We start from the raw sequence: 21,624 nt of genomic DNA, 5'->3' as shown, positions 1-21,624 counted from the left end.
ACTAGGTATTGGTGTTCCAAAGGTAAATAGATGATAGAGTGCGCCTCAAAGCTATAGCAAAAAGCTCGAGGCCTCACAACTGGTTGCATGAGTATATGCGCCGTCTGGCCTGCTTGCTACTATACTATCTCGCGAAGTTATCTCGATGGATGGCGTAAAATAAGTTCGTTCGCTCGAACCGTCGCTGTTCAGTGTGGTCGACGTTGTCGAACTGTTCCGACCAATATGGAGGGAGAGAAAAACATCCTGACAGACAACAGCTAAAACTGCTTCAAGATGGTAGGTTTCGCTGGGATCCATTTTGAATATATTTTGATTTGGTCTGGTGAGGTAATGTCTGCGTTTAAAATATGTCGATGCTTTCCTAGATGGAAACTAAAATTTTGCTGTATTTTATTTGTTACAACGCGTAAATTCCGAATAGAACTTTCTCAGAACGGAGTTCTCGCCAGACATTCTTCGAGTATTCATTTATTTTTTTTTTTTGAAATGCTGCAATCTATCCTTTTCATAAATTTTCGATTTATACAATTGAAGTCGCATGATAAAACTTCGACTTCATTTGATGTAAAGTTAGCAAAACTTATACAAGAGGATTCGAAACAACCTTTTGTTATTGAACAAAGATGGCCGTCATCGCAGTGTCCGCCCTGTATGATACTCCGACGCTACCCTTGTTAGGACTTCATAACAAAAGTTGATATTCCTTATCGCAAAGATTATCACTCAGAAGTTGATAAGCCGGCAACCGGAGGCCCATGGTCTCATTTGATTGGGCGAGGTGAAATGAGGTTCAACAAATTAAAATTGTTTATTGAAAATCGAAGATAAGCTTATCACCGTTTATTTGGTGTTGATCAAACTTACATGATTGTGTACGTGCTCGCAGTCGTATCACTGATATTTCATTTTTGTTGCTAGGACACATCCGTTTCTTGCTGTGATCTTTGTATGTAGGAATTAAACTGATTACCTTTTGGTCTCAATTGGAAAACAGTGAATTTCCTGTTCCAAAGGTGTAAATAATAAAATAAGAATACATCTATCATTGACAGAAAGGGTATTCATGATATATTTTTCAATTCTGCAAACTACACACGACAAACTTTAGCTTACAAGAATCAGTAAGCTCCCTGCAAGCAGGCTGCTTACATTTTGTAAAGTTGCTTGCAAGTAGTACTTGTATGGGTGATAGAACAACTGGCATAGCTTCCTATGATTAGTGGTTCACTGGAATTGAAGTAGACTTTAAGACGATAATCTTCTTCTTCTTCTTGGCGTAACGTCCTCACTGGGACAAAGCCTGCTTCTCAGCAGTGTTCTATGAGCACTTCCACAGTTATTAACTGAGAGCTTCCTCTGCCAATGACCATTTTGCATGTGTATATCGTGTGGCAGGCACGAAGATACTCTATGCCCAAGGAAGTCAAGGAAATTTCCTTTACGAAAAGATCCTGGACCGACCGGGAATCGAACCCGTCACCCTCAGCATGGTCATGCTGAATACCCGTGCGTTTACCGCCTCGGCATATGGGCCCTATATTATGACGATAATGTTTCTAGTATTTCACCAAAATTTATCCGGAAGACTTGTGCCAAATGGTTTATTCAAAAATGTCAGGTTTGTTTGACAAAAGCTCAAAATTTCAGATTTATACGGCATACCGTTCACAAGGTATAGGGGCTGTCCATAAACCACGTGGTCATTTTTTGGGACTTCTGAACCCCCCCCCCCCCCCGCGTGGTCATTACTCCATACAATTTTTTTTATTCGTCCATACAAAACGGTCATTGGCCGAACCCCCCCCCCCCCTCATGACCACGTGGTTTATGGATAGCCCCATATGTATATAGGGGAACTTGCGTATTTCCGGCCGTTTTGTTCTTTTCGTCATGGGGGGTTTTTTGAAACCTATTGATCTCAAATCTTTCCCAGTGAAGCTGAATGATATGACCAAGTTTCAGGCAACACCATTTGTCACCCTATATAAATAGGAAGTTTCAGAACGTGACTCCAGATAATCGAGTCTCACTTGAACTATTGTTTCGCTCCTTAGCGAGATATGTCATGTATTATGATGTGATCGACTTGGTTAAAAAAAGCTCGCTTGTGGTACACAGCGTGTGCGCGGTGTCGCTGAGGGTGGCCGAAGAAGCGACTGCTCGAGACTTCAAACACATACCATCAATCACTACCTCAGCATTAACACCACTAGATCTGCCTCTGTCTGTGTCCCCATGTACATACTTCGTCTTGGTAGAGTTAATCGTCAAGCCTATTCTCGCTGTCTTTCTCTTCAGAGAAGCATAAGCTTCCTCCTTTGTGCCCTACGATCGATGCCGATGAGATCAATATCGATCGCAAAGCCAAGAATCGTGTGCGACCGTGTGATGATAGTGCCATTCCTTTGCACGCCAGACCTCCTAATCGCTCCTTCGAGTGCAATTTGAAAGAACATCAGCCTGCTTCAATCCATCTAAGGTCACAAACGAGGTAGACACTTCGTCAGCGATCCGAATACTTGATTTTGATCTATTTAGCGTTGAGCGTAAATAGCCTAAATAGTTTCGCCGGAAAACCATGTTCTGCCATTATCTGCCAAAGCTCATTTCTTTTCACTGAATTGTACGCTGTTTTAAAATCATAAACAGATGGTGATGGTTATATTCAGAATCTGAAAAGGTAATCCCTCTGTAATTGGCATGCCCATTTTTGTAGATTGGGCATATGAGACAATGCAATCAGCTGGTAGGCAATTCTTCATCCTTACAAATCCTTCATCTTTCCAAATCTGGTGGAAAGCTGGTCGCTTCTGCGTTTAAGAAGTTCAACCGGGCTCGCGTCCTTCCCAGCAACCTTGCTGTTTTGCTGTTCCTTAAGTGCCTCCTTAACCTCATCCAGTAGTGTTGGTGGTTCCACTGCTGGAACAAAATTACCATAATGAATGACGGTCATTCATTATGGTAATTCTGTTCCTGGGGGCTCCTTCACTGCTACTATTTAACAAATCTTCGAAGTGATCATTCCACCTGGCTATTACCATTGTTTTGTTGTGTCAGCAAATTTCCTTCCCGGTCATTGCACATGGCGAACACTGGCGCAGTCTTGTGCCGCGCACCGTTGACAGCGAAACCTCCGCATATCGTTCCTGTCCATACTTTCCTGTGCTTCAGTAATCACACCCTCTTCGTGATGCCGTTCCTTTTACTGCAGTGGATTTGTTTCTCTGCTGCTCTCTATTGAGCCGGGTGCCGGACACTAGCATTCGATTTCTGGCGGCATTCTTTTCGTTCGTCTCTCGTTGGCACTCCTCGTCGAACCAACCATTACGTTGAGCGGGACCTATGACCTCTTGCGCTGTTTCTTGTCACTGCTTCATGGATAAACTCCCATAAACTGTTGACATCTCCAGATCTGGTTTCCTTCGGCTGATAAGCGTTGAATATCCAAACGCATCTGGATCCGAGTCAATGTTCTATGAAGTCCGAAAAATGTCGTCCGTCGACCAGCACTGGGCGCCAGATGTGTTCTTCGGATATTCTTACGTGCAAAATAGATACTGATGATTGTCATCCCTCTAGAAGCAGCGAATATCACAAACCGCAGACCATTATCGTTGGTAGCGGAATAAAGACTTTCCGTTCCAATGACAGGTCGAAGGAAACTTTCTCCTCTGACGATCTGAACATTTGCATCTCCGATAACTATTGTGACATCTTGTTTTGGACACTCTCTGTAGGCTTTATCAAGGCTCTCATAGAACTCATCCTTCATGTCATCAGATAATCGTTGGCGCATAGGGGCTGATCAGGCTGTAGTTGAAGAATTCGCACCTCATTCTCAACACACAGATTCGGTCGCTTCATCTGCTTCCCGATCACTACATGAAGTCAACTTCACGTTCTGCCTTATCGCCGCCGCTTTAGTTGATGTGGTACTTGTTGGCGATGGGATCCACTGCTCGAAATTCACGTTCTCCAGCTTTGGGCCAGCGTAACACCTGGATAGCTGCCACATTAACATCGACTTTCTGCAGTTCATGAGCCAGGAGCTCAACACATGCGGGTTCTTTCAAAGTACTAACGTTCCAAGATTCGACTTTCCAATCGTTGCCCTTAATTCGTTGCCGGAACTGTTGCAGTTGGATCAATCTGTTTGTTCTACTATTGCTTTTCTTGGTGTTTTAAAGTTTTCAATAGGCTACCTTATCGGGGTTGCGCTGCCTATGCACATCACGCTAAAGGGGTTGCCTCCTTAGGGATAGCTGACGCGATACAGCATTTGATACTCAGTCGCTGGATGCCAGAACAGACGCTGTTGGAGCCGCATCTCCTTGGTGAACAGACGCTCGGGACGTACCTCCTCAAGTCCTCAATCTAGTCAGAAGGACAACAGTGCTCAGGCTGCACTAACAACTTTTTTTTTCTGTTCGGGTGAGCCACTGCGACTAATATTTAGATCTTTTGTGGCATTACCCGTATCCTTAGTATTTAGTGCATGTCGTACTACTCCATTGTCATTGAGAGGCAATGAAGCATCGATTTTTGTACAGTTCCTGTTTTGTTATCCCAGAGGTGCAAGAAATAAATTGCGATAAAAAGGTCCCGTTATCATAGAGATTTAAATCCCAGTGAAAGAGCGCCCCTAATCAAACACAATCTATTTGAATTCCGAGAAAACAAAACGGTGGTACTGATATTTATCCATGCATCGGAACTCTAGCCCCATCCATGTCTTGCTTCTAGTTTAGTCCCAGGACAACAAAGAAAAACCCGGGACTTTAGGCTAGTTACAAAACTCTGTCAAATTAGAGAATGTGTTCTGCAATAAGTATGCACGTGAGTCCTTGAATTACTAGAACTTAACAGTCCTTGATAGGTTAGTACGCAATTAAATACGTAAAGCATGTTTGTTTTCCTAACATCAAGTGTAGTCTCGGGTGGGCAAAGTCCGATTCTTTAACTATCAGCAAGGCAGAATAAATGCAATTTTAGAAACTGTCACCAGTAACAAGTACTTTGTATAATGAATCCTTATTACCAAAACACATTACCCCAACTTGACAAACCGGATGTCACTAGGGTTCGGTTTGGTAGATCTTGAACCGTAACGCAACACATAAAGGCGATCTACCTACGTTACGGGCTCCGTTAAAGATCGAGCATATTTGAAACCCCCTCAACCATTCATCCATCAGCACGGGTCGCCTGACACTTTGGATTGGGGTTCCCTGTTTAGTGGACTTTTACCCCCGGAACAGGTGGTCCGTAGTGTTATTCTTAGCCAATTGAGACAACCGCTACACAGCTATCTAGGCTGATCGGGAAAAGAAGTTAATATTGATGATCAACTTCATACGGACCCGAACAGCACTAACAACTTAGCACACACCTTTTAGGTGGCGATCTTTGTCATCGATCGAGTCATGGTAGAAACTTTTGAGGACCAGAGCTCTTCTTATCGACTCACCGTTTTGCAGCCCAATGTTTCTTCGTTATTCAAAGAATGCATAATCTACCCCAACCAGGATCATGTTAGTTATTCACTAAATTAGAATGTGAAGAACAACTAGGATTTGACAAGTTTTTAGCTCGAGATATGTTTAAACATTGGTGGCAAACGACATAGGCCAGACGTCAGATCATTTGATCCCTACCAGAAAGTGAACAAAGTTCTACAGGTCGTAAACTGCTGGATACCTGTCACTAAGAATTGGACCTTGCCTTGGAAAGTCAGGATGCCGACCAGACAATCGGAAGCGTACCTTCGAGTTGTTTTTAATTGTTTGATTGCCCCTTGTATCAAGTACATTGCTTTTCCAGTCCATGTTTGTTTTTAGATGATAAGAACGATATTGCGCCGTCGAAAAACTGTAGATTGTTTGCCTTGTTTCCATGAACTAATTGCAGCTTTTTGAATTGGTTCATTAGGCATTAAATTACCTTTTGAAGTGGAGAGTGTAGAATTAGCGACTAGTTAAAATACACATAAATAAAAACAAAAAAAAAAACTTTTGAAGTGGAGCGTGTCCATAGGACTTGTCAAGTACAGAATTTTATCTTTTTCTACATTTTTTATCGCTTAGAATAGGTTTATTGCATTGAACTGTTTGGTATTGCCAGTTAACACACCTGTTGTCGTTCTGATCAGTATGACACAAGTAAGACTATGTCATCTGATTTGTTTTTAGGGTGTGAAAGTATGGTCACACCCTAAAACAATCCTGTTTCTCTACATACTACACATATGTAGGTACAGTTTCAGGGAAAATACGTGATTGATGCATTCCATTTACGAATCTACTTGATAACGTTGAACCATTGTTGCTACATATAGGAATCCGGTCTCTTATCTGAAATACACTTGCAAAAATGTTGTCCTCGAGTTCGAATGATGTTTCCCAGCGATTATGTCGCATGTCGACCCAATTTCGTCCATACTTCCAATAACTCAGAAAAGGGCACCACATCTGCTCACAGCTCCATTGGTGTCCCTATTACAACCATCTAACAGTGGCGATACATTCGCCTGCTCACGATTCTCGATCTGTAAGATTGCAATTTACCATCCCTGCGCTAACCGTGTCTATCCGTCTCAGTCTGCTGTCGGCCTGCCTGTTGGCTCGACTCTTTGTCCAATCTGCAGGAGGGCTCAAATGCCATTCGCTCCTCGACTCGGTTAATGCGGCCCAAACCCAGGTCTGCTCGGAGCCTGGGAATGGAATGCAGCCAACAGTCAGTCAACAACCGCAGACAATCTCCCGAACTCCATCTGCGTCCGTCCGCCAGGCTATAGGTGGTACACGGAGATCGTTCGTTCATGCTTGGTATAATGTACAACTGCTCGCGCAACCCAATCTCGGATTCAGTGCAGAAGAGGAACGGCACAAAAACAGACCTCAATGCGGCCAGAAATGTTATAAATAAAAATAATTATGTTCTTCTGACTGCTGTTGCTGTTGAGGTCTCTCCGGCTGCGAGCGAGAGTTCGAATTCCTTTCCGAAGCTGTGGCGGCTGTGGCCTTTTACCTCGCCCAGGTTTCTTGAATGAAAGTCGTGAGATTGTTGTTCGAGGCCCTTCCATGCTCGCGACCTATGTACTTAATAGCATTCCCGGGGCTTGCGGGTCTGTTTTCTTGTTATCTTTCTATTACTGTTATTGAGAACAACAGCGCAACGAACTCCAGTTTGAGCTAATTCAGCGAAGTACTTACCTACCTAGATGATGGTTTCCCACACCGATCGTAGCAGGCGAGGCACTCCCCATATTGCACTGGCCTACTCCGTTAGAAAACCGTTAGATCGCTTGACTAAATCTGCTTTTAATCGCAGAAATAAAACAGGCACTATCAGTTGAGTATTTTCCAATCGAACTAATCGAATGGACGAGAAAAACCCAGCGCGTACCACTCCGTCCACCGGTGCAAAACAATAAATGATTAACGCGACACCTGTCCGGTCGTACTGGTTTTCAAACGACTGCTTTTCCCCATGTGCTGGCTCCGACTTACCATTCTCTCAAATGGTCCGCTTGCTTGGATGGTTGGCACACGCTTCTCAAATACTTGGCCGGAATCGATTATCCGGTCTCTTCAGAAAACCTACCGTAGAAAATTACGAGACACAGGAACGACGCATGGCAGCGGGCGGCACAGGAACAAAACATCTGCCGAATTTCTTTCGCCCCGGGTCTTCCACTCTCTGTCTAGGGTTTCCATCCGTTTTCGATGATCGTTTAGGCGAGGAAACTCGATCGACTCGGTCACCCTAAATCGGCTCGGAAATTGCAGCTGTCGCTGCCGAATGGGATATTGAAAGGTTATGATTGTTGTTCCTTTTCTTCGAGCAACACACAAAAAAAAAACGCCATGTGCCGGTGGTGAAGAATTTTCTGAAGCGGGCACGTGAAAACCTGAAAACCCATTGAAAAAAAAGATACCGACGAAATCCAGCTGCAGTGCTCTAGAAAATTAAGCAATGCGTAAATTGAAAAGAACCATCGCCGGACGAACGTCCTAAGCTTTAAGAACGTATAAGAACACCATATGTATATACAAAGTACATATAAGCCTTTGGCATGTGTCAAAAAAGATGGCACCACCATAATGAGGGAGGTGTTTTTTTTTGGATTCCTGATGTGAGTGAATCATCAGCAATTCATAGACGACAGACGCAGCTTGCCGAGCAGGTTTGGACATGACACGAAAACGACGCATATTCGTTTTCCGTTAGAGCAGCTGTGCCTGGTGGAGTTCGACGAAAAGGTCGGGTTGCTTTGATGATGGATTAGCTTTTTCTTTCGGTGGATTAAGTTCGGATGGCTTGCAATGGAATGGCAATTGGTAGGTATTGGATTGACTGAAGACAAATTTTACATTTTTGTACGCTTCTTTGAATCTGAATTCTAAATGATTAAGCTTAATACAAAAGCTCAGGAGCTACAGAAGTTACTGTTCAGATTTTTAATATTGATACATGAAGAGGCTTTACTACATCAACATATTAGACTGAATTCAATTACAGTCATAAAATTGATTATACATTTCTCGGAAACAACTTACTCAACTATTCAGAGCTGTTTTGATTCAGTGTGTGCGTTGTGTTGAGGGGTTCCCGTAGGTTATCAGCTACAAACACGTCAATGTTGAATTCAGCACCAACATTACAGAAAGGCGTAAATGGCTTTTTGAAACAAGACGCTCTTCCAAAGAAGCCATGAATTGCATTTTACCTCTCCCACACGATGCAGCACTAGAATCGGGAAGAGGAATTATTACTCTTCTTCATTTTTGAAAAAAAACTTGTTTTGTGTAAGCAGTTACGTTCTTTTGAAATGTTGGCACCGAAGTGTTGTTATCTTGACTAGACCAGAGTTAACATTGCGAAAAAAAAAACTCAACGGCGCCTCGATGCCTCGGACAGTACAAACAGACGTAACACTGGAAAAATTCTGTCAACTACGCTGCTTTCAATAATAAGTTTGAATTCATCCTAGTTGAAACTAGCTGACCCGACGTGGCTAGCCACGTTTGCTAAAAGAGTTTTCACACTTCATAGAATTGACATAATAACTTAGAAACGTCTGCTTTAAGTTTTTTGCTAATCTACAACTCTGTTCAGAATATACATTCCAGAAATTTCTCCCAATTCTAAACAGAAAACTTTAAAATATGCTATTATTCGTGGAAAACACTTGAACGTGATTGCTACGAAGAATGTTCGAGAATGTTCATAAACCTTCGAATTCATCTTCTGGTTCTCACTGGAATTTACCTAAGATCTAATATCTGCTCCCAGGAAAGTTTCAACAATTGTTTTTAATTTGAAAGAAACAGTTCAAGAACATTTTATTTACACGCTTTTTATTTGTCCTTCTTTTCTTTGTTCCGGAAACATTCTTTCATTTATAAAAAGACAGCATATTATTTCCTTCGAAGAGTGTTCTAGAATGTGCTAGAAATTTATTTGTCATATTTTGCTTTTTCCTCATTGCCCAGGAAGGTTCAAGTTTTTTTTTCATAATTGAAATAGATAGCTCTCGAATATTACATTGACCTTCTTGAAGAAATGGAGTTTCTTCGATTACGCCGAAACAGAAAAATCTCGAACACTCGTGGAAAGTTCTGGAAGAGTTTTTATAATCGAACTCCCATTCTGTTCTTTCTTTACTTTTTCTTCTCCTTATTCTCCTTTCCCTAAATCATACAATGCCCTCCCCACCATTGCACGTTACGTGAAATATTTCAGTGAAATTTAACTATCCGAGACGGGAGGACATACAGACAACTCCGGGATTTATTTCATACATTCCATCCATTAAGGAGATTTTTGAAACTTCTGGAATAACATCTTCCAGAAGTTTCCTCAGAAGCCATTGTATCAATAAATATGCGAAACATTCCACTCAGCATTGAGCTCATTCGAAGCGCCAGAAGGTATACTAACATGTATCCACCTTTTGATTGTAAATGACTATTGTAGGGGTCTTGTCCATTGAATGGAAGAATATTCTAGAAATTAGCAGACCCAACGTGGCTAACCACGTTCCTAGAAAAAGTAATTTTCTTTATCCAATGAAGAAAATCCCAGATTCTCCTGGAAAGAAAATTTCTAGAAGCTTCCTTGAAGGCTTATGTATCAATGCAAATGTGAAATATTTCACACAGCATGGTGCATCTCTTTGGAAAGCGCCGGAAGGTATGCTATTATGTATCCAACCTTGAGTAATATATGACTGTTGTAGGGTTCTAGCTAATGTAATAATGGAACTTCTAGATCTTTCTACTGGATTGATGCAGCAATGCAAAAATGCAGCGATGCATCAATGAAACGATACAACAATATAGCGATACTACAATGCATCGATGCAACAATACAATACACCAATGCAAGAATGTAGCGATGCACCTATGCAACGATGGACCAATTCAGCGAAGCACCAATCCAACGATGCACTAATGCAACGATACACCAATGCAGCGATGCACTAAAACAACGATGCACTAATGTAACGATGTACCAATGCAACGATGCACCTATGCAACGTGCACCAATGCAATGATGCACCAATGCAATGATGCACCAATTCAGCGATGCAGCAATGCAACAATGCAATGACGCAACAATGCAACGATGCATCAAATCAATGATGCACCATTTCAACACAGGTACAATGCTACAGTGCAATGGATATTGAAGCTTTTATTATGTGAAACATTTCAATGAAACATTTCAAAGCGTGACGGAAGGACAGACAACTCTGGGCTTTTATATACAGTGTATCAAACAATTGTCCGTACAGCAATTTTTTGGTCAAAATAATTTTTCATTCAAATGTTTATAGCTTTTTTATACGTCAATCAAAAACGCTGAAATTTTGACCAATCAAGAGTTATATATTAGTGCTCCATTGGTGAAATTTTGAGTGAGATCGAATAAGTTTTCTGAAAGTTATAGAACTTTTAGTAAAGCTTATAAGATTTTTGAACACATTTTTAAAACATTATATCTCAATATGTACTCGATGAAACTTTTTCAATCTTTTTTGTGTTACAGCTTAAACCTAAGGCTTTAATATGCAGCTACGTTTGAGGTTTTATATTCACTACAAAAAATATGAAAAATGTGCTTATGTAGTTGACGATACTTAAAAAATTACCATATTTTGCACATATAATCTGCCAAACGTTTTCCACAAATAAAAGTGCATTAACTGAACGAAAAATGCATAGGACCTACTCTTCCTATGTAGTTTAGTAGGTCCTGTATAAAAATATTACATTAAGAGAGTTTTTAAAAGTTGAAAACACTTGGCACTTTTATTGATCAAAATATGATAAATTTCCAAATAATACTCTAAACATATACAGATTTTTCATATTTTTGTAGTGAATATAAAACCTCAAACGAAGCTGCATATTAAAGCCTTAGGTATAAGCTGTAACACAAAAAAGATTGAAAAAGTTTCATCGAGTACATATTGAGATATAATGTTTTAAAAATATGTTCAAAAATCTTATAAGTTTTACTAAAAGTTCTATAACTTTCGGAAAACTTATTCGATCTCGCTCAAAATTTCACCAATGGAGCAATAATATATGGCTCATGATTGATCAAAATTTCAGCGTTTTTGATTGACGTATAAAAAAGTTATAAACATTTGAATGAAAAAATATGTTGACCAAAAAGTTGCTGTACGGACAATTGTTTGATACACTGTATATGATTCTCACCCTCAGAAGCCCGTGCTGTGTTAAATGGCCTTTCGTGCAATTGGTTTACTTGGGGCGCTACACTGAGGGAAATCGTTACAATTGTTTCTTCTGTTTGTCTGTGGTACTTTTATCTTATGCATACCTGCCACATTTATACAGGAAATTCCATAAAATATATGACAATTACTCGTAGAACGGCAGATCTGTCATAAAAGTAACGTATATTGCAATGATGAAATTTGGACGATTCACGTACGAAGTGTAAGGCAGGTGATCTTATTCTATTTTTGGTAGCTTCCTTCTCTTCGTCAGAGGGTGTTTTCTAAAACACAAAGTTGGCCTGAACGCGTTTCTTCTCAAATTGAATTATATGACCAAGTTTCAGGCAATTTGGCCGACAAAAACCTCTCACGACGAAGAGAACAATACCCAAAGTCACCCTCTTTGTATTCAGTAATAACGAAATGCCTAAAAATAGTATGAAACGAGCTCACCAAATTTAGTTTTGTGAGTATTTTTCTGTGAGAACAGCGCTTTTCCAAAAGAGCTTGCATGTTAGATCATACCTTGGGTTGTTCTATTGCTAAATGCTCTTCATGCAATATTTTGAAAAACAGTAGACGTTCGCTAACTGCAACATGTGTACGTTTCACTTAGCGAACGAAATTCCACGACTGCAACAACTGACAACTGTCAGTTGCTGCAAAATGCAGCCAAAGTGCATTCGGAAAACATCGCACTAACCGCACAATCGCACATCAAAAGTGCATGCGAAAATCATCGCATCGCTGTTGACATAATATCGTTTTAAAGGATAGTGGTGCGAGCGGTGTGATAGATGCAATATTGTTGCACTTAGCGGACTTGCAGTTGAAAAGCATTGCAGTTAAAGCGTTTGCACCGACCGAACGTCTATTGTGTTCTGTAACCGAAGGAAAAATGCACTAAGAAAAACGTCTTATTTTTGTATGAGTCGTCGAAAAAGCGTGAGACGTTTTTACGTAGTTTTTTTTAATTAAATTTTGATATGAGTTCATATATTAGCGCGGTACGTAAAGACCTGGCTGTATCATTTTTTAAAATAGACAAGATAATTCATACACACAAATACCGACCATAGATAGGTAACGGAGCCACTTAGGCAGTGGCTTATATTTTGGGCAGTTTCCGCTATAACTCGGTCAATTTTGCACCAATTGACACAATTTTCGGAAAGCGGTAAGGTAGTTATAGTATCTAGCAGTGTACAAAATTTCAAGTCAATTGACTGAGATATAGCGGAAAAGTGCCCAAAATAGAAGTCACTGCCCAAGTGGCTCGGTACCCTATATAATGCAAATGACAAAGCCTTTGCAAACAAATGTCTTTATCAATCATCAAACATTCAGCATTTTTGGAATTGTTTTGCTCGTCATTTCCGTTCCACCAATCATTTGGTTATCAGGAAATACAGTCACTCACGACTCTTCAGCATATCATGTGTTTCTGGAAACTGTTGCTGATTTCGTGGAAAAAAAAAATGGTGTTCACCGTAGAAACCGGGCGCTGTGTCACTTGAGGACTGGCGCCGCTCCGCCGGGGAAACTTAATCGTTTTCAACATTGTAAATATGTATTGTGTTATCAGCCGGCTCAGAAACGTGCCAGTTTAAGTATTTTCACAATATTGCGATTGTAAAACAGTAAACAAATTGTGTGTGTGTGTTTATCTCGAGTACTTGGGCGTTGTTTGAAGTTAGGTACGTCATATCCGCCTCACAAGTGCGCTCTCATCGTACATGTATGAATGCACAAGCCTAATATGACTAAGTTAAATGTGTGTTATAACAGATGACGCTTGATAAAAAATAATCAAACATATTCCGAAATGGATCGAATTGCAAACATGTACCTACATAGGAGTAAATTGATCGATCGAGATCATTTTCGATTCGGGCAGGGGGTCCAATTTTGGGCGCTTTTCATTATAACTTTCAATATTTTACCAATTGAATCTAATGGTATAAAATTGATTAATTTATAGTGGAAAGTGTCCAAAATAGGGCCATCTGTTCAAATGGTGCAACACCCTACATTTGCCTTGGTTCACGAAAGATCGTTGTTCAGGCCAGACGTGATGCACATTCCGTTGATAGGTGTGTACATAATAGGATTGGTCCTACGTCTTTTTTCCGATCGCTTCTAATGGAAAAAAATCATGACATGCTGCGCTTTAATAATCGGATTGCACTAGAACTAGACGAACAATATTTCATATAAAATTTATCCTTAATATCCTAAGGAGCAACTCCATTTCTTAGAACACTAAGTTAATAACTGTTTTTCAAAAGGATGGTTTGCGCATGCATTTCCAAAAAGAATGGGTATGGATTACTCATACTAATGGCTGTTATCAGACATTTCCAGCATGTCTGATGTCTGTCTGTGTGCTGTGTCCAACCTATTTTTCTCAAACATTCCACTTCTTTTGACATCATGAATGGAACTAGGGCATATCAAAATTAGTGTACTAAAAGTGTCAATTTTTCCCAACAATGCTGTATTATTGGGTCACGTTAATTTTTCAAGAGGCAACCCTATACCGCATACCTATCTTATCTCTCTACCTTTTTGCAGATAACATTCTGCGATATAATGATCTATTGTAACAAACGACCCTTAGTCGCATATCGCCAGTCGGGCGGCCGAGGGTCAGACAAAAAAAAAGGTTTTTTTTTTCGATAGCTTTACACTGTGTGAAATTTAGTGGAACAATATATGGCAAATCGTTGTTAAATACTGTTCAACAGTAGTGGAATTGTTATTGTAGTGAAAGCTCATTGACCAAAAAATCGAGTTTTCATCAATTATGTTCAGTATGTTTGAGGTGAATAAATAACAGAGAGTATGTACAAAACGTCGGTGGAGTTATAAGCGTCTATCACAATTAGCCAGATTTGGTGCAACAGGTGGTCATTTCAATATCTGCGATCAGTAAATTAATATTTGCATTATTGCAAAGCATGAAGAATACAATCATTATTTTAGCTATTAGCTTTGGCTTTAAATTCTAATATCGGTTGAAAAGTATAATCGCATACTCTTTACAACGTTATAAAAGCGTTATAAAAAACAATGAATTTGTTTTATTGATGATTTTTGTGTGGTGGTAGACTGCAATGACAATGTTTTACAGACTTTCAGCCCTTGGCTGGTTCGTCTCTCGTATTTGTATTGTATTTATTAGCTTTAACGTAAGCATGGCAGTTATAAATGATTGTTCAAGTCAAGGATTATTGTGATAATCCTTTCACCATTGTTGTATCATGGGAATGATAACAAGTATTCATAACTGGTCGTACAAACCCACCGCTGTCATTGCCCGCAAATTGAGCGACTTTCTTGAAAAATTGTTCAAAACCAGCTCGAGAGTGCAACTTTCTACCGACAATCGATGGACCCTGTACCAGGCTACCAAACACAACTATCCAAAGTGAAACGATCCGGTGGCACAAGTCGTCAACCAGCTGCTCTCCCACAACCACCCTTTTCCCATACCCACAAAATGCAGTTTTCCACCGGATTTCCACTCTACCTTTTTGGGAAGGCTCCCCAGCTTGTAGCCTCCCGCATATCAACCCACCCAGGCAGGATAAACTTTGCTAAATAAGTCTTTTCTTTTCTCTTTCTCTTTCCATCTTTTTTTTTCTCGCGAACGCTGCCCGCACATAGATCGACATTTTCCTCCCATCCGGACCTGAACACCAGCTGCAGCATCCTCATCATCGTCTGCATCATATGCATCGCCTGCATTGAGTAAGACCAGCGTGTGGAACAAATACTACTGAGAGACAGAGAGAAACTGCATTCTCTCGGATACGAGATAGCAACAGCTTGGAAATCCCCAGGAAAACTAGATCGATTCAGTCGCTGAGCAACAGCCGCGAACTCAAGATCGTTTTCTTCGCGCCGTAGTCGTCGTCGTCGTCGCCTTCTTAGTTGCAGTCACCTTCGGATTGCACTTTTCATATCTTCTTTCGTCACACTCTTACACACCCCGTCCGATCTTTCGTCTCTTTCGGCAACGTGATCGCGAGAAGAGGAGCATCGACCGTGGATATGGCTCAAACGATGATGGCACAAGTATTGTCAATACCTCGAGACTTCACCGATAACAAAGTTAAAGAGGAAAATTCCTACGGGCAGACCGGATCGTCGGTGCCGATTTCGTACCACACGGAGGTTTCCCGGCTAGAGTCGTTCCGGGACTGGATGGTGCCCTTCATCAGCAAGACTGAACTGGCCCGGTACGGGTTCTACTATGTTGGGCCAAACGACATGGTAAAATGTTACTTCTGCCGAGTGGAAATCGGCCTGTGGGAACAGAACGATAATGTCCTTTCGGAACATCTAAGATGGTCCCCGTACTGTCCCCTGCTGCGCAAACGACAAACAAACAATGTTCCGATCGATGCTAGTTTTCTGGATCAGCTACCGGAACCTAGCTACGACACTTGTGGTATTAGGATAAGAGAAAACTCCGTTGCGGAAAATGCCTATTCCTCGTCGGATCGAAGCAGTAGCGGTTCGCTTACGTCGCCACCTAGCTCGCTTACGTCCGAGTCTAGTATGGCATCGAATGGACCAGTCGTTCAGCAACTAGTAGCTCAGGCATCCATGCCCCAACAGAAACGACCGGAATATCCAAACTACGCCATCGAAGCCAAACGTCTGGAAAGCTACGAAGATTGGCCAAAGTTTATGAAACAGAAACCTAAGGAACTAAGTGACGCCGGATTCTTTTACACCGGCAAAAGTGATCGTGTCAAGTGCTTCAGCTGTGGCGGTGGCCTCAAGGACTGGGAAGCTGAAGATGAACCCTGGGAACAGCATGCCATGTGGTATAGTAACTGTGAGTACCTGAAACTAATGAAGGGCGAAGCATACATCGCTCAGTGTTTGGCCAAGAAGGAGAGCTCTTCGGAACAGCCCGGCTCGGATGTTGGCCCGTCCAATTCCCCCCAACCCTCAACTTCCGGAGTGGCATCCGCGGCTACATCCTCGCTTCAGTCATCGCCGGCGTCTAGCTTTACCGCCTCGGCCGAAGAAGAAAATACCGCCATGGTCGGGTGCAGTAGTGATGAAGATGAACCAAATAGAAAACAAGACACCAGTCGGACTTGCAAAATCTGTTATGTTAATGAGTACAATACGGCATTTTCGCCCTGTGGTCATGTGGTAGCTTGTGCTAAGTGTGCTTCGTCTGTAACAAAGTGCCCGCTGTGCCGGAAACCTTTCACCAATGTGATGAGGATCTATTTGATGTGAGATCCTTAATATTCGATTGCAGGTTTCACGGCGGTCCTGGGAAACAGGAATTCAGATAAGCACTCACAGTGCATTCTGCATCTGTACGTTCGAATGCACGAATCCCGTACGAAAGAAGAAAAAAGAGTAGGACACGGTTTTTTTTTTCTGAATTAGTCGGTTTTCAATTGACATCTCACTGAGGCGCGACACAAAAAAAAAGAAGTTTTACTTTAGGTCCGTTCTAACTCTACATGTACATAAATCATAAAATTAAAATGATATCTAAAAAGAGTACATTTTTGGTGTACAAGCACTTTATTATGTGAAAGAAACTCCGTATATGTGTGGAAGGGAGTCGCATTCCTTAGTTGATAAGGCAGGCTAAATTTCTGGGATTATCTTTCTTGTTTCCATGTGACGAGCTTACTGCAACCCGCTTTGTCAAGCGATAAAGCTTTGTCTGCAAATCTGAGTCGAACATTCATGCAGCTGCTAGGATTAGCAAGATTAAAAGAGATACGGTTATCTACTACTATAAAACGCAAAAATTTCACGTAAGTATTTGTATACCCTGTAAATTGGTATGTAAGTATAAAAGAATTTCGAATAATATAGATCTGATCTTGTACCTGTGATAAGGCATCGATCAATATCACATGCCCTTGAGGTTATTGGAGAGCAACTGCTGTTAGCATACCCAGTTATCGTTGTTATTTGAATATATCAACATCTTTGTTTTCATGTCTTTCTCGACCTCCGTAAAAATGAAATTGATGCACTCTTTGTTACATCGTGCCCAATTCTAATAATTGTTTATGCTTCTCAATTCCATTCACACCATTCAAAACTAATAGGTAGCGTCAACGGCATCAGGAACCATAAAACGAGCTCACCATTTTGGGTTCTTCATCCAATGGGTGCGTCGAGCTTTTAGGAAGAAGGGACTTAACCTTTACATACCCGACCCCCGACAACTCATTTTGAAAATGCTGGCATTTCGTCAATTTTCATCCGATTTTTTTTGAAGTTGCCCTTAATCGATCATAAATTGGTGCAAGTTTATTACATTCAAGTGGTCATATAATATCTGGAACCATTCCGGAGATATTCCGGATTAACCCTCGAGCGATCGCGCTGTTGTATTTTGTACAACACGTTGAAAAAATCTCGCTTTTTGTGTTCCGCATTAGCGTGGTGCTGTCGGTAATGGTCAACCGCGCGAGTAACAGAAGATAAATTATAACTGCAACATGTTTACGTTTAACTTTCCGAATAAAGTTTGATAACTACAACAACTGACAGACGTCAAAGAACTGTCAGTTGCCGCTAAAGGCTGCCAAAGTGCATTCGAAACACGTTTATTTTGACAAATAGCGGAGCGATAACTAAAAAACGGCTCTGTGTAATTTGACATTGGTCGTTGAAGTGTAGAATTAGCTATAAGTTAAAATACACATAAATATAAACAAAAAAAAATTAAGGTCGTTAGGCATAAGGTCACTTGGCAAAACGGTCATTAGGCAAATGCACACTTGGCAGAACAAAGAAGGGTAGGGTAGAAGCTTCAGTTTTGGCCAGTCCGGAGTTTTGGCCATAGTGCGGTTTTGAGCCTGTTGCGATCTAAATCGGCGTAAATTTATTTTTTACTAGAAGTTCCTAATACAATATGATGATTACAGCTGTGAAAACCACACATTTTGATTAAAAACTGGAAGAAAAAAATATATTTCCTTAAAAAATCTGCTCCCATATATCTATTTTGGCCAGGGTGCTTCTAATTTGGCCACTCCCATAAGAAATACACGTGATTGGCCAAAATAGAAACCAAACTTAAGAATATGGCCAAAACTGCGGCAGAGCTTCTATTTTGGCCAGGGCCACTTTTAAAACAAAAATCAAGTATTGGCATGATTTCTGCATTTTTCCTTCAAAATATAGATTGAAACCTTTCTTTTGACGCATTGGTTGTTTTCATAGGATTATTGATTATTTTTATAAAAATGATTTCCCTTAGACTGGCCAAAACCGGTGCCCGCACCCTATATTCCGATTTCAAATGTCGATTATGCCAAGTGATCGTTATGCCAAATGTATTTATGCCAAATGACCTTATGCTAAACGGCATTATGCCAAATACTTTATGCTAAATATTCCGCTCCCCTGCAAAACTGTCGCATCGAGTGAACGTCTACTGTATAAGGAAAGATTGAAAACTGTAAAAACTTGCGTGCAATCAACTTCATGAATTGAATCACTGAAAATTAATTGTTTTTCGAATGAATCGCGACCAAAAACTCCCGCACTGCCCCCATTCGCACAACAGTCCCATTTGAATAGGGAACCCAGCAAACATGGGGCTGTTTTGCGAATAGGTGCAGCGCAGCGAGTGTTTGAATCGCGTGGTTGCTGGAAGACGACGATTCTAGGCACTGTATTATTCGAAGTAGCATTGGATAAGTTTAGCTGAGACATCGATTTTTGTGAATCGATTCGAATTGAACTAGCAGAATAGACTCACCGATTTAATCGAAAGCTTTGAATCGATGTTTTCACATCGATTCGATATTATAAAATGTTGCAAAATCATAAAATGATCCTTTTGCAGCATGGAGTACTAGTTCATGGGATGATTAATTTGTCTAAACAAATTTAATATCAAAAATTTATGTTGTACATCGAACTGTCTCTGGAGGAATTCCTGAATGAATCCGTGGAGGAATTCCTTAAGAAATTCCTGAACAAATGTCTGGAGCATATTCTGGAAGAAATCTTGAAGGAATCCCTGGATGAGCTCTTGGAGGAGTCCCTTAGAGGAAATCTGGGAGGAATACCTGGAGAAGAAACATCCTGAGTAATTCCCGGACAAATCTTTAGAGAAATTCTTGGAAGAACTTCAGGAGGACTTTTTGAAAAAAAAAAAAAAACGCTGGAGGAACCTCGGGAGGAATGCCTGGAGGATTTTCTGCACACAATTCCTGGTGGAACTCCTGAAGAAATCCCTAGAGGAATTCTTAAAGAAATCCCTGAATAAATTCCTGGAGGAATTCCTGAAGAATTACCTGGGGTAAACCCTGGGGTAAATACTGGAGCGATTCTTGCAGGAATATCTGAAGGAATCTCTAGAAGAGCCCTAAGAAGAATCCTTGCATAAATTTCTGAAGAAATGCCTAGAGGAGTTCCCAGAGAAATTCCTGAAGGGAACCCTGGAAGAAATCCCGGAGGAATCCCTGGAATAATAAATTCCTGAATCAACTTCTGAAGGAATCAATGGAGGATTTTCTGAAGAAATTGCTGGAAGAATATCTGGAGGAATGCCTGAAGGAATTCCTGAAGAAATACCTGCGGTAATTTCTAGAGAAATTATTGGTAAAATTTCCAGAGGAGAAAAATGCCTGGATGAAATCCTGGAGAAATGTGTGGAGGAATGCCTGGAGAAATATTCCTGGATAAATTCCTGGGGGCATTTCCGAAGGAATCTTTGGATGATTTCCTGGATAATTTCCTGTAGGATTCCTGAAAAAAATCCTTGCAGGAATTTCTAGAAGAATCTCAGAAGGAATCTCTGGAGAAATTCTTGGAATAATTCCTGGATTCTGGAGATATTACCGTGCGTAGGTATGGTGGAGGTATTCCTAAAGAAATTCCAGGAGGAATGCTTAGAGCAATCCCAGGAGGAATTCCTGGAGAAACATCTGGTGAAATTCCTGAAGACATGCGTGTAGGAATTCCTAGAGGAATCTAACGAAATTCCTTTTAGAAATTTCTAGAGGAATTCCTGTATACATTCTATGGGGAATCCCTGGAGGAATTCTTAAAAAAGTCCCTGGAGGAATTCCTGGAGAATTTCCTTGAAGAACTACTGGAGCACTTTCAGGAAGAATCTCTTGAGGAATTCCTTTAGGTATCTCAAGAGGGAATACCTGTAGGAATCTCTGAAGGAATTCCTAGAGGAATCCCTAGAGAAATTCCCGGGGAATTCCTGTAATTTTTGTGAGGATTCCATGTAAGAATTCCCAAAGGAATCCTGGAGGAATTTCTGGAGGTATTCCTTGAGGAATTCTTTGAGGAATATCAGAAAGAATTCTTGAAGAAATCTAAGGATCAATCTCTGAGGGAATTCTAGGAGGAGTTCCTGAAGAAATCGCTGAAATTCTAGAGGAAATCTTGAAGGACTCCTAAAAAGAGTACGCAGAGGAAGTTTCAGTGCAATCCATGTAGCAGTTACTGAAGGAATCCATGGAGGAGTTTCTGAAGAAACCCCAAGAGGATGCTTGAAAGCAATCCCAAGAGGAATTGCTAAGGGAAAAAGTCTTAGATAAATGCCTGGAGTTTCTGGAAGAATTCCAGTAAGAAATCTTAAAGGAATCCCAAGAAGAGTTCTAGGAGGCATTTTCAAAATAATCCGGGAAGTTATTCCCGAAAGAATCACAGAAGGAATTCCCAGGTGAAATTTGTGAAGAAATCCCATGATGAATCTCGGAAGCAATCCCATGAGGAATTCTTTTGGGAATCTCACGAGAGCTTTCTTAGCGAACTCCTGGAAGCATTTCTGTAGGAATCCCTTAATAAAATTAAAAAAAAATCCATGTTCGCAGCAATATCTGGACGAATTACTGAAGGGA

The 21,624-nt window shown here is 40.8% G+C and overlaps 1 protein-coding gene across 4 annotated transcripts in view; it reads left to right on the top strand.

The window, feature by feature from the left end:
- The window catches only part of LOC109411467 (death-associated inhibitor of apoptosis 1), a 78,211-nt gene extending 60,915 nt beyond the window's left edge, over positions 1-17,296 (top strand). For 3 of the 4 annotated variants that reach the window (XM_019684995.3, XM_019684993.3, XM_062854559.1), the window contains exon 2: positions 15,425-17,296. In XM_019684995.3, the coding sequence (XP_019540540.2) occupies positions 15,812-17,020 (1,209 nt within the window). In that variant the 5' untranslated portion in view covers positions 15,425-15,811 and the 3' untranslated portion in view covers positions 17,021-17,296. Of the gene's footprint in view, positions 1-14,378; positions 14,580-15,424 lie in introns of those variants that run through there. The other variant, XM_019684994.3, reaches the window with a different exon arrangement.
- The last annotated feature ends 4,328 nt before the right edge of the window (positions 17,297-21,624 follow it).

The sequence above is a fragment of the Aedes albopictus genome, chromosome 2 (assembly GCF_035046485.1).
Source record: "Aedes albopictus strain Foshan chromosome 2, AalbF5, whole genome shotgun sequence".
Taxonomy (NCBI): Eukaryota; Metazoa; Arthropoda; class Insecta; order Diptera; family Culicidae; genus Aedes; species Aedes albopictus.
Note: the sequence above shows the minus strand (reverse complement) of the source record. Positions and strands in the feature narration are given on the sequence as shown.